Source organism: Sciurus vulgaris, assembly GCF_902686455.1.
Source record: "Sciurus vulgaris genome assembly, chromosome: 17".
Taxonomy (NCBI): Eukaryota; Metazoa; Chordata; class Mammalia; order Rodentia; family Sciuridae; genus Sciurus; species Sciurus vulgaris.
In genome coordinates this window covers 73,146,337-73,159,267 of record NC_136478.1, presented here as the reverse complement: position 1 = coordinate 73,159,267, position 12,931 = coordinate 73,146,337, and the positions used below count along the sequence as shown (strand labels likewise).

General features: G+C 45.1%; 1 protein-coding gene across 5 annotated transcripts; it reads right to left on the bottom strand.

Annotated features, from left to right (window-relative positions):
- ZNF304 (zinc finger protein 304) lies at nucleotides 1-11,839 on the bottom strand. 5 transcript variants are annotated; one of them, XM_079117520.1, is made up of 3 exons: nucleotides 11,585-11,839; nucleotides 9,651-9,777; nucleotides 1-3,763 (listed from the first exon to the last, which is right to left on the bottom strand). In XM_079117520.1, exons 1-3 carry the CDS (start codon nucleotides 11,597-11,599, stop codon nucleotides 2,055-2,057), a joined length of 1,851 nt encoding a protein of 616 aa, XP_078973646.1. In that variant the 5' UTR covers nucleotides 11,600-11,839; the 3' UTR covers nucleotides 1-2,054. The 5 variants fall into 5 exon arrangements, with proteins under 5 accessions (XP_078973646.1, XP_078973649.1, XP_078973647.1 ...); XM_079117523.1 differs by lacking the exon at nucleotides 9,651-9,777 and adding an exon at nucleotides 4,864-4,975; XM_079117521.1 differs by lacking the exon at nucleotides 11,585-11,839 and adding an exon at nucleotides 11,234-11,252.
- Nucleotides 11,840-12,931: the final 1,092 nt, after the last annotated feature.

Below are 12,931 nucleotides of genomic sequence, written 5' to 3'. Positions count from 1 at the left end.
GCAATTTTGTAGCAGATTTACTCATAATTGTCAACTCTTGAAAGCAACAAATATTTCTTTCAAAAGCTGAATGGATAAACTGGCCCACCCATACGATGGAGTATTATCTCATAACTTGAACACATATCTACATAGCAGCTTTATTTGTAACAGCTCCAAACTGGGAACAACCCAAACATTCATTAACAACACAATGGATTTTGAAAATGTGGCATGTACTGTAATGCTACTTAGCAATACAAATTCCTGATGCATGCAACAAGATGGATCTCAAAATAGTTATAGTTAGTGAAAAAAACCAAGCCCCCACTCTCAAAATAAATTACCATTTATGAAATCCTACAAAATGCTTGCTGTTTTAAATATGGAAGAATTGGGAAAAATAGGATTACAGAGACAAAAGTATTTGTGTATGTGATACATTTGGTAACTGGATCATGATTGTTTCAGTTGATGCATGCTGTAACAGCACACACTTTATACTTTACATTTTTGCAGTGTATTGCTTGTTAATCATACCTTGGTAGAGTTATTAAGAACAATACATTCCCTCATAGAAACCTCTAGCAACCATTCTTCATGGAAAGTTGAATCTGCTAATTATTTTGGCTGTTCATACTCATTTTCCAATTTAGGAGAATAATGCCTGACTCAATGTTAGCAAAAAACTGAGAACAATGTTTGTGCCCATGTCAGTCACTTAGAGTGCCGGTGGGATTAGAGAAACCCTATCCCTCCTATCAGTTCTGTGATCCCCATCTGTGCAGTGATAGCTATAAAGTCAATAACTGGAGGGGTGGTGTACAGAAATACACAAACCTTTATTTACTCTGATGGTAGACTTGGCCACAGGAAATACCAATATCTAAAGACTCAGAATTTCCATAATCCTCATTCCACACAGCCATACTCTTGGGTATTTGTGGGCAACCTGTCAGAATGTACAAATCTTTAGATTGCCAGTCACACTCACCCCAATATTTCAGTGTTTATGTACCAATTATTATTCCTGCCTTGCCCTGTAGATCTTAACAGTCAAGGGCACTTGCCTATGATTTGCTGGATATCAGAGAGTGGCCCCTGCACAGGTCCAGGAGATGGCAATCCCCCAACAGTGCTGGGGGATGTGACATTAAGGGAACCCTACTCAGGTTACTGTTACGAGCATGTGACATGTTCATACCAATTATGCCTTCCTAAGAATGAACACTGGGATCACAAAAAATCCTTGTATTCAGAGCAAGAACCAGGCACACAGAACTTTTCAGTCTTTCCTAGGCCAATGGCAATAGGACACATTAAGTAAATTAGACCTAGAACTGTTGTCTGCACTCCTGTGGTCCCCTCTGAGGCAAATATAGGTTGTACCCACAAAAAGTGTTTCTCCCTTTATGTTGGCAGAAACCAATACTTTTTTTTCACAATTCACTCTACAAAGTAAACATAGCAAAATGTAAATAATGACATAAAGTGCCTTTATAATTGTATAAACAGCAGAATGGAACAGGTAGTTGCAAGATTTTGTGACTTAGCACTAGGAAAAATACGTCATGGCTATTGTGTTCACAGCCAACATTGTGGATCAAGGGAAAATTTTTCTCAAAATCCTCAGCAGACCCTAGTTCAGATCTTAATGATGAGAGGAGAAATGAGGACCCTCAATGGCCTAGAACACTCAAATAGTAGAACAAGAAGAGACTGCCTTCCTTCAACAGAATGGTGGGATTGACCCACAGGCTTGGTAGTAATAAGATGGCTTCTGCCACAGGTGCTGGCAGTGATGTTAACCTGGACTCATGAATAGTTAAGAAGCTCCAATACACCTCAGGAAAACATCACACATATCTGTGCTTACTGGAAATCTCCCCAAAGTAGCTGTAAGAATGTACAAGGTTCACATGTAGGCTGATGGTTCTCTCACAAAAAGTACACAGAGATTTTCTCTGATGTGAGCACAATTACTTGAAAAAGGAAATAGCAAATTTTCTGTATTCATAAGATCTTTTCCTAGTGTGACATTTTTGCCACTAAACAAATTTAATACAGCTAAACAGTCACCAAAACTGTTGAACACAAGGCCTTTCCCCAACATGAACTTTCTGGTGCCTTACAAGATGGGAGCTTCTGCTATAGGCTTTCCCACATTCATTGCAGACATAAGGCTTTTCTCCAGTGTGAACTCTCTGGTGGAGAATAAGGCTAGAGTTGCGGCTAAAAAATTTCCCACATTCACTGCACTCATAAGGTCTTGCTCCAGTGTGAACTTTCTTGTGTTGAACAAGGTGAGAGCTACTAATGTAGGCCTTCCCACATTCACTGCACACGTAAGGCCTTGCTCCAGTATGAACTCTTTGGTGTAGAATGAGGCTGGAATTGTGGCTAAAGCATTTCCCACATTCACTGCACTCATAAGGCTTTGCTCCAGTGTGCACCCTCTGGTGTACAATGAGATTGGAGCTATGTCTAAAGAATTTCCCACATTCTCCACACTCATAAGGTCTTTCACCAGTGTGGATTTTCTGATGCTTCACAAGTGTGTCTTTACGGCTGAAGGCCTTCCCACATTGACTACACTCATAAGGCCTTGCTCCAGTGTGAATTATCTGGTGCTGAATAAGTGTATCTTTGCAGCTGAAGGCTTTCCCACATTTGCTGCACACATAAGACCTTGCTCCTGTGTGGACTCTCTGATGTTTAATGAGGCTGGATTTATGACTAAAGAATTTCCCACATTCAGTACACTCATATGGCCTTGCCCCAGTATGAATTCTCCAGTGCTCAATAAGGTGAGAGCTTTGACTAAAGAATTTTCCACATTCACTACACTCATAAGGTCTTTCTCCAGTATGAAATCTCTGGTGCTGAACAAGTGTGTCCTTACGACTGAAGGCTTTCCCACATTCGCTGCACTTAAAAGGTCTTTCTCCAGTGTGGACTCTCTGGTGCTGAACAAGTGTGTCTTTACGGCTAAAGGTTTTCCCACATTCACTGCATGTGTAATGCTGCTTTCCACTGTGAAATTTCTGGTGCATTTTTAGGTGAGACAAGTGAACGAAGTCCTTTCCACACTCTTTACACACATGAGATGTTTCTCCATTGTGAATTTTTCTGTGATTAAAAAGAATTGATTTCTCCTTGAATACATTTGCACATGGTACGCATCTCAAAGATCTCACCTCAGTATGAGTTATCTGTTTGTTAAAAAAAGTGAAGGTGTTCAGGAAGGTTTTTTGATTATCTCCCCAACTGTAAACCATCTGTCCATCATGGTCTCCTTGGTGTTTCCTGAGACTGGAGCTCTGAGACAGAGGCTTTACGCACTCAGGCCTTTTGTAGGGACACAATCCACTGTGCTTGGGCTGGTGCTGGAAGAAGTCAAAGCTGTCTGGCAAGCTTATCCCTTCATCCCTGCATGAAAATGATGTCCCTGATGTGCAGACTGTCAAGGTCTTCATAAACGAGGTCCCTCTATCATCCCCTCTGAAGGGATTCTCTTTAAACTGAGGCTTCTTGTGCTGGTAAACTTTGGCACTAAAGAAGAATTCTCTCCCATGTGGCCCATACGTATGCAGTTTCTCCACAGGGCATGATCCCTGGTGTTCATCCAGGTGTAAAATGTCTTTCAAGAGTGGGCCACACATCTCACATGAATAGGCATTCTGGATGAAGAGACCTGACTCAGGAGGTCTTATCTCCAATTGTCTTTCTGCTGAAGTGCTCTGCTCAGAAAGTGCCTTCTCATTATCTGCATCACACCAACAACCTGAAAATAAAGAAATGTTCGTGAAGACAATGTTGACTTGGGTAGCAAGCAGTAGTGTCATTAGAATAAACAGTCAACTGGCTTATAGGAGGAACCAGGGAGCCAGGATCAGGGTGAGGAAGGGCCACTTGACTTCACAGGTCACAGACTAGAGGAGCCTTAATGATTGGCAAAGACCTAATGATGGCATATAAGATAGGGAGTCAGTGGAAGGCATCTAATTCACGCCTCTGCAAAAGATTTCAGCAGGGCCCTGGGTGCTACTGTCAAATAAGCTCTGCATAGAGGGGTGTGTCTGGGACAAGGAAAATCTGACTCCAATACTAATGGTTCTCAAGGACTATTTAATGTGCACAACTTAACACATGTTAAGACAGACCAGTGTCATAGAACATTTCAGAGGGAGCAAAGGAGAGTGAGTGACACATGGAGGCCACAAAGGAGAAGAAATAGTCAAAAGACGGTTAACAGAAAAGAAATGGCATGTGAACAAAGTGCCAAGGATAAAGAAGAGCAGGAATGAGACTTGGCAACACAATAGGCTCAACAGGGACCAGAACGTAATTCAAGGTGGATATGAATCTAACCCTAATATGACTCTTCCCCAGCTCCCTTTTAGGGAGAGCCAGGTCTTTACCAATTCTCTCTTACTATAACTAAAGCAATGTTGGCCCAATCAGACACCCAGGGCTTTCTGCCCCTATGCAACTGGGCATTACATGGGATCTGGAAGAGGAAAATTTTCAGGAAACAAAGAGAAAGTGACCAGCTCAGGTCAGCCCACCCTATAGGAAACTAAACAAAATATGAGACAAACCAACCCTGAAACACAAGGAGAATTTGCCAGAACAGTTCTGTGACCACTTAGTACCTCATATTATGGGAACAGAATTCCAGGAAAAAAACTAGTCCCAGTGCAGGAGAACTGGCCACAGGTGCTATGATTCTGAAGTGCGAGGCAGATCAGAATTGCGGGGAGTGCAATTTATTGGTGACAGAAGCATGGTCAAAGGTGTCAGTCCAGACCAGTTAATCTGTGGGCTATGGGTCGAGATAATATACTTGTTAGGTAGAAGTGACTCCATCCACCCACAATGTACCTGGTTTATCTGAAGCTAATATCAAGAACATCAGTCACATTCTTGCTGTAACAGCATCAGGTTCCAGTCAGAGAGCTCCACATACCACTCTAATGGTTTTGTTTATAGCATGCTAGAAAACCACACGGGAAAATCAGATTTTGGTTACTCAGGTGATCATGACAGTTATGATTCAAGATGGTTTCAGTCAGGTTGAGCTGAATCCCTTTTAACCCATCAGAACTGAGTTATATAATCTCACACGCTTCTCTCTTCTGTAATGTATGTCACATACAGAAGGTAACATGTCACATCACCTACAGAAGGGACAGGCTCAGAGAAGACATAAATTTGGACTTGATTATAGCACTGTTTCCAAGGTAAAGAGGAAAAAAACAAATACTGAAACTATGGGCAAAAAAAAGTGCTTAGATGAAACTTGTAAAAGTAAATCTACACCATCACCATCCAAAAAGACACTCATGCATCAACTGTCACACAACACGGCATCAGCAGCAGCGTGAGGGCTATTGTTTTGGAACACAGCACATACGCTGATCAACAAGATGGGGTCCATGAGTGATTCCTAAGAAAATGGGAAGGTGTCATGCCAGACCTGGAGGCTATTGCAGTACCCCAATATTCCCTTTAGCCCACTTAGGACATATGACCAAAGTTCCAGAGTCTAACGGGATCAAAAGGAAACATTAGTCAGGCACTGGACTTCTCGAACTGTGGCAAGTGATAGTCAGCCCACCTTGGGGGAACAGGTCTCCACAGAATTGTTCCCCTGACCTGGATTAAATGCTTGCAGGATGCAAAGCAGAAGTGATGTTTGTTAACACCTGCATAGTATCTGGATGTACTGTGTGGACATGGATAGTGCTGAGGATGAACGCAGAATCCCCAGGTGCTCGTAAAGGGTGTAGCCACCACCAAGTCCCTATATTTTAGGGGCAAACCTGAATCCGCAGCTATGTTCCACCCTATTTTAGCATTTTTCTATCCACCCTTTATGTATCTACAGGGCCAAAACTACTGCCTGAGTTAGGCCCAAGGCCTGCACTTTAGCCACAGCATCTGCCCCCATACTTACAGATGCAGAAGTCTTGAGTGGGTACCTGACATAGTTAACTGTGCTCTAGGTTCGTGCAGCCAGCCAAAGCAAACATTTGTTGCCACATTGAGGTTCCTCAGAGAGGTTTTCAAAGTTTAGGCCTGTGTTTCATTGCCATTATGCCATCCAAAACTTAGGTGTGGGCACACTGCCCAGTTTTTGGTACAACCTACTAGGGGTGGCTTATGAGTCATCATTAGCCAGTAGCTCTGCCCAAAGGCTGTTCTAATCTATACCCTCTCAGATCAGATGGTATCAGGGGTGGGTTATACCACAGTGGCAGTCCAGACACTTGGGCTCGCTGTTTTCAGGTATGAGGCCGCCTCCACTTGCACTTTGAAATATGGGTACTGGAGTGACCATTTTGGATTGGAAGGCTATTTTACAGGTAACTAGCTTTCATCCTTGATATTTTTTCTAGAGAACCCAATTCATGCCATATGCTGTATAGGTGACATCTAACTGCATTGGCACAGCTAGTAGAAGGTGCCCAGCACCTGCACCTGGGGTTATCAAAGCCTCTGCTTTTTCAAATGCTCCCAGCTGGGAAATATTCTAGCTCCTCATAGTTCCTTTCTTAATCAATCAATGCAGTGGGAATACGCTTGAGCCAGATAAAAAGTGAAAGCCCACCAAAAACCCAGAAGCCCCACAGAAGCTTGTACATCCTTTACCATATAAGGATTGGGAAGGTATGCACTTTATCTCACACTGTGCCTATAATCAAACAAATATTACCCAGATCACCAGACCCATACCTGGGAACTTCAGATGGTTTGGGGCCCTAAATCTTGTTGGAATTGACAGCTCATCCCCTCATGCACAGAGGAGCATGCAGTTGTTCCATTTTTTTCTAGTTATTTTAACAGGCCCCCTAAAACTTTCCCCTGCCATTTTGTTTGTCCCTTTTATCAGATTTTGTGACAAGGTACACCCTGTCCTGACTAAATTCTCTCTCTCCCAGGTCAGAAACAGCCTTGCCCGCATAATATACATCTTGTCAACAATCCAGCTAAGCAGGGAGAAAACAAGGCTATGCCATTCTGAAGAACAATTTTCTAACAGTTTGCTTTTCATTCCAGCTATAAAATTTGGCTTTACTGGCTCCTTGAAACACAGGCATAAGTTGCTTGTTGCATGCCCAATTTCTGCAGAATACCCTTGGCTTCCTTTGTTTTTCCACGGGATATCTGTCCTCAAAAGTCTGTCTCACTGGACCATGCCTCTTCTCGTGCCCAAGATAATATCATCTATGTGGGAATTACTCTGTGGATTTGGCAGGCATTATGCAGGTGCTGCCAAAGGGACCAATGAGTGACAATATTGATTCCTTTCTCAGTTTCAATCTCACCAGAGAAATATCATCTCCTCCCATATCCCAGAATCTCATCACCCAGGCAGTGAGATACTCATAGGGCAGTTGTTTAAAAAAGTTTTTGCAATATCTGGCAATTCTGCTGTCAGCCTATTCCCAAACAGCCACAGTTCCTTGAACTGGAGGAGCCCCCTCTTGCAACTGAATATGCTATCCTCTACATTTCATTGCATTAACAGTTGAGCAGAAAAGCAGGACTCACAGGCAGCAAGGGGGTCCATATTCCCTATCACTCAGATCCTTCCCCACTCCCTTCCTCTCAGGGATTCCAATTTCTTGCATCCCATTCTGGGCCTGAGACAACAGCTCACACATGATTTTGCTCTCAGTAATCTGCCCCAAGCTGCAGAAATCATCAGGCTGGGGTTTTTAGATTGGTAATCTGGTCTTCCACTTTCTCAGTCAAGTAATAGGCTAAAAAAGAGGTAGATGCATATCTCTTTCAAGCTGCAGATCTTGCAATTTCTTTGCTCTCCCTTTCACAGTCAGCTGGACATCAGTGGTCAATTGAAAAGCCCACAGCAATGGCCAATGTGCTACAGCATAAATACAATCTTCCCCTACTGAGGCAGGGTAAATAGCATTCAACAAATAACTGCCACACCCAGCAGCATTTCTGGGTCATTCCTGTGTACAAACAGTGGCCCATAAACATCTAACAATGGGTCACCCCTACCACATATGGATACATGGCCAATATGAGATTCCCCCCCAAGAGCTTCTTTCCTCTTCCCCATTTTCTTGGTCTCCAGGCTGGCATGCAAACAGCTCTGGGAAAATCCAATCCCAGCATATGAGAACAATATGCAAAGTGCTGTGAAACCAAGGAAAAAAAAAAAAAAAAAAGGTAAATGAATCCAGAAATGGACAAAGGGCAATTTATGGGGGACTTAATTACAGCAGTGTAGCCAAGGACAGTAGCAAGAGATATCTGCAACTTAAATAGAGGAAGAGGGCTTATATAGAGATCAGGACAGAAATGACTTCATTTAAGATAAATGTATACTAATTTATCTCCAGCTAAAAAGACAAGAGTCAAATTCCTGGTGCTGACAATGCCAGGGTCAGGTCATAAAGCCACATACCACTCTAATGGTTTTGTTCATTTATAGTGTGCTGGGAAAGGAAACTATGTGCACAAATACAGCAGGGCTGTGCAGTGGCAGTCAATATGGTTAAGACTCAAAATGGCTGCAGCTAGGTGAAGCTAAATCCCTACACATATTCATGCCTCAGAAAATGATAGCTAGAGGATGAAACAAAACCTGTGAAACACAGGTAGAGAGTGGAGGGCAACAGGGACAGTGAGTGGCAATAGGACAGTGAGTGTTCAAGGTGTGTCAAATTCTTTGAAGACTACAACACCCCTGAAACCCCAGACCTCTCTTCAAGGCTGCATAAAGTGGTGTGGGGACTGTTGAGGAAATCCACAGCATCCACTCTGGTAACTCAAGAAAGGAGGGTGGGCTAGGAGTATAGCTCACTGGAAGAACACTTCCCTAGTACAGGCAAAAGGCCTTGGGTTTGATCACTGCTAATGCAAAAATAAAAAATAAAATAATCTAATATAAGATAAAATAAAATAAAATAAAATAAAAATGTGGTAGGGGTGTGTGGAAGACTCACTGATGTGACAGTGCACAAAAGCTATACCTGGCAAAGAATCAATTCAAGGACACCAAGATAAGTATAACTGTCTATGGATGGACTCCTCAAAGCTGGCCAAAGTGATTCCTACTTACTGGTACTCTGACCCCCATGTAAGCCTCTTTCCTTTATTATAAGCAGCACTGACTAACTTATTTATAAAAGAGAATATGGAAAAATAAATAGAATGTTACTTTTAAGATGAAGTTACAATACTGGGTTTCCATCCTAGGCACTACCTCTTGCTCACTTGCTCAATCAGAAGTCAGCCTCCATGATATGAGGTACACTGAGAGGTCTTGGGCCAACAGACAGCAAGGAACTCATGCTCTCAGTTCAAGAAGGGACAAAGTTGGGCTAGGGGTTTAGTTCAATGGTACAGTGCCTGCCTTGCATGCATAAGGCCCTATGTTCAATCCTCCGTACCCCCTCCCAAAAAAAAGGGAGAGTGTAAGTAGACTCTTCCCAAGTAGGCCTTCAGATGACACCTCAGTCTGGCTGACTTCACTGAAACCTCATTAAGAGACTCTGAGCCAAAAACACCCACATGTGCAGTGACCAAGATATCTAAGGCACTGAAACTAAGAGATAATAGTTCTCATTGTGGTAAGTCTTTAAATTTTAGAGTGATTTGCCATGTAGCAATAGATAACTAAAACAGGGACTTACCAAGTGTGGCCACCAGTGCAAAGTTTTCCAACATCACATCACGATACAGGAATTTCTGAGCCTCTTCAAGGAGTTCCCACTCCTCCCAGGAGAAGTATACAAACACATCCTCGAAGGTCACACAGCCCTAGCATGATGGGGACAGTTGAGCCCTCAGGCAACATCTCTCCCCAGTCCCCCAGTTTATCCACTCACATAATAGGCAGCACTTGGTCCCTCTCCTGGCCAGTCTCCCAATTCAGGAGATACCAGGCCTTGGCGCCCCTAGTGCCTGCTCCTCCTCATATCTTTTTCATCATTGTGTCCAGCCCTGGCCATAACCAGGCAAGTGTGAAGATGCTGCCTAAACTATGAGTCTGGCATGGAGTGCCCCACTCAACTGACGACCAATATTGTTTTGTCCATACCATGGTTGCTGGATACGACCTAAACTCCACTCAGCCTTCTCCCAGGAGCCACCAATAGGAGAGCTGTAAGGCTGTTAATCGACATTCCTTCCAACATGCACATCAGCCTCAGAACCAACCTGGCTGACTCTGGGACACCCAAGCACCACAACTCCTGGCCCATACCATCTCCATGGCATTCCTCCCAAGTCAACAAAAACATGTACCACTGCCACCTGGGCAGCTAAGCAGACTCAGCTCTCCATCCTTCACCCTCAGTTTCATCTTTCTTACTTGTTTACTATGACTTGCTACCATGACTGGAAGATATTCCCATAGCTACACATATTGGTTACTGTCTTTGGAATTTCTTCAATAGAAACCCTCCCCAGAACCAAAAACCTGGATATCCAGTTTGTTAACTCCACTGGGGAGTCTCTAGGACTCCTTAAATGGACATGGCCAAATATCTAATATAAACACAAAAAACACTCCAAGAACTTCTCCATATAGGTGAGACCACATTCAACACTCTACCAAATAAAAAACAACAAAAGAAACCTTGGAGTCATTCACAATTAACTTTCTCTCCTTCACCCTTTACATCAAAAAAGACCTGTCACACTACTGTAAAAAAAAACAAAAAACAAAAAAAAACAAATTCGCCAACTTCTTTCATCCATAACTCTCAGTCAGATGCTATCAATAATATTCCAGTAGACTCCTCCCTCGTGCACAGTCAGTTCTCAACCTGAAAGGCAGGAGCCTGTGAAAATTTGAGTCACATCATCTCTCTCCTCTGCTCCAAATCTCCCCTGGCTTTCCCACACTCAGAAGAGAAGCCCGGTTTGGCGAGCTAATATTCTTGTCTTACCCCTGCGCAGGCTCTGTTCCCAACAGACACACTAGAGCTGTGGTTCCTCCAGCACTCCCAATCCAATCTTCTGTCCAAGCGTTTGCACATGCCACTTGCTAGGTCCAATACGCCTTTCCATTCGTTCGCACTGACCACCCGGAGAGCGACCTTCTCCTTAGAATACGCGGTCTGGATTCAGGATCTTGAGCTAGTAATGACACCCATCAGGGCCCTTGGACTACAGTGTACGCAGGATGGCCGATGGGCCCCTCAGAACACATGCAGAACACGCAGGCTTCTCGCCACCGCCACCACACTGGTCCCCCACCATCGACACTCACCTACGCGCTGCAATGCGCTCCGTCCTGGGCTTCCCGCCCAGGCCCCCCAGCTCTCCACTCTGCAGCCAGAGGGATCTGCTGAGACCGGCCTCCGCGCCTACACGGACCCTCTACGGCCCCGCCGCCTCAGAAGCGAGCGGTCACTCTCGGCCAACCCTGAGACCCTGCTCTCTCTCCTCGCCCGAGCCTGCCCTCCTGACCCAGCAGCTGCACACGCTGGCTCCCGTGCCTGGAAACCGCCTGCCTCTCATCCCACGGCCCGTTCGAGGCACGGGAGACGAGGCCGAAGCGTCCAGCGCTCTCCGGCCCCGGCGTCCGGGTCAGCGAGGACCCGCGCGGCGCTCTATTCACCTGAGCCGCGTCCATCGCGTGGACACCGCCGCCGGCGGGACCGGGTGGCGACACGCGGGCGAAGGCGGCGGATCCCGCCAAGCCCCAGCCTCCGCGGAACCGCCGCGCCTCAGCCTGCCCGGGACAGATGGGAACAGGGTCCCGGTCCTCGCACGGCGGCGGCGAGCCCGCTCACCCACCGCCGCGCCCCGCCGCGGAGCTGCGAAGAGACCCGGCCCGCAGCGCCAGCCCGCTCAGCCCCAGCGCACCGACACGCCCCGCGGCTACGTCACAGAGCGACGCCGGAAGTCCCGCCCACACGCCGCGGGGGCAGGAAACGCCCTCCCCCGGCGGGTGTTGGCCCATCGCGGTCGCGTGCTCCCCGCGCAGACTTCTGGGTAATGCAGTTCGACCCTGAGGCCTGCGGGACCCTGGGCACCTTTGGATTCACCCAAACGTCAGGATCAGGGCTCGAGGGTAGGTAGGGGAGAAAGACGGAGGAAACCGTGTCTCAGTCGCGCTCCCTTTACAGGGGCGTGCTCAGGTTTCCGTCGCCACATGGGACGGTGTCAGGCCTCAGATGGCTGCAGCAGGTGATGCAGTCTACAATCTCAACTGCTTCTAGCAGGACCAACTCTCAGCTTTTGGAGACTGGACTTCCATTGTTATAAACGAATACACCTTCCTCGTGGGGACTCTAGGTACCAACATTAAATGCTCTTCTAATTCTTTGATTCACAAATTGGAGTCCCATGTTTCACACATATGCATGCTACAGACATAAAAATGCAACTTCTGGGACCCAATCTATATGCTCCCTTGGGGTTGGGGACCAACCTCATGTTAGAGAACCGGAATTTTCGTTTAACTCTAATTTTACCTCACGTTCTAACTCGTCTCTCACTAAGATCCTGAGGCTTGCCTTGAACGTGCAACCCTCTGCCTCACACAGGCACCCAAGTAGGTGGGCTTTCAGGGTGCACCTGAATGAATAAATGAATTTGAATATGTCTTTTACTGTGTTTGTTTTAGCCAAAATATACCCATGGAAAAATGTTGAGGACTTGAAGAAGACCACAAGAGATTTAAAAACAAAAGGAAAAATTTAAAAAAAAAAAAAAAACTCATCAGAAGAAATTGTTAGGAGACACCTGTGAAGATGGCATAGCTACATGATCACTATCAGGCTTTAGAGAAAATAATAAAGGAAGAAGTATATCGGAAGCAAGAAATGTGAGAGTGATAGATATTTTAAAATGACATGAATAAAAGCTGTTTTTGGCTCAGTTTTAAAAATCAAACCTTTCTTAAGTGAAAAGACATCAACAATATGACTTGATTAGAAAGCTTCAGACACACTGAATAAAT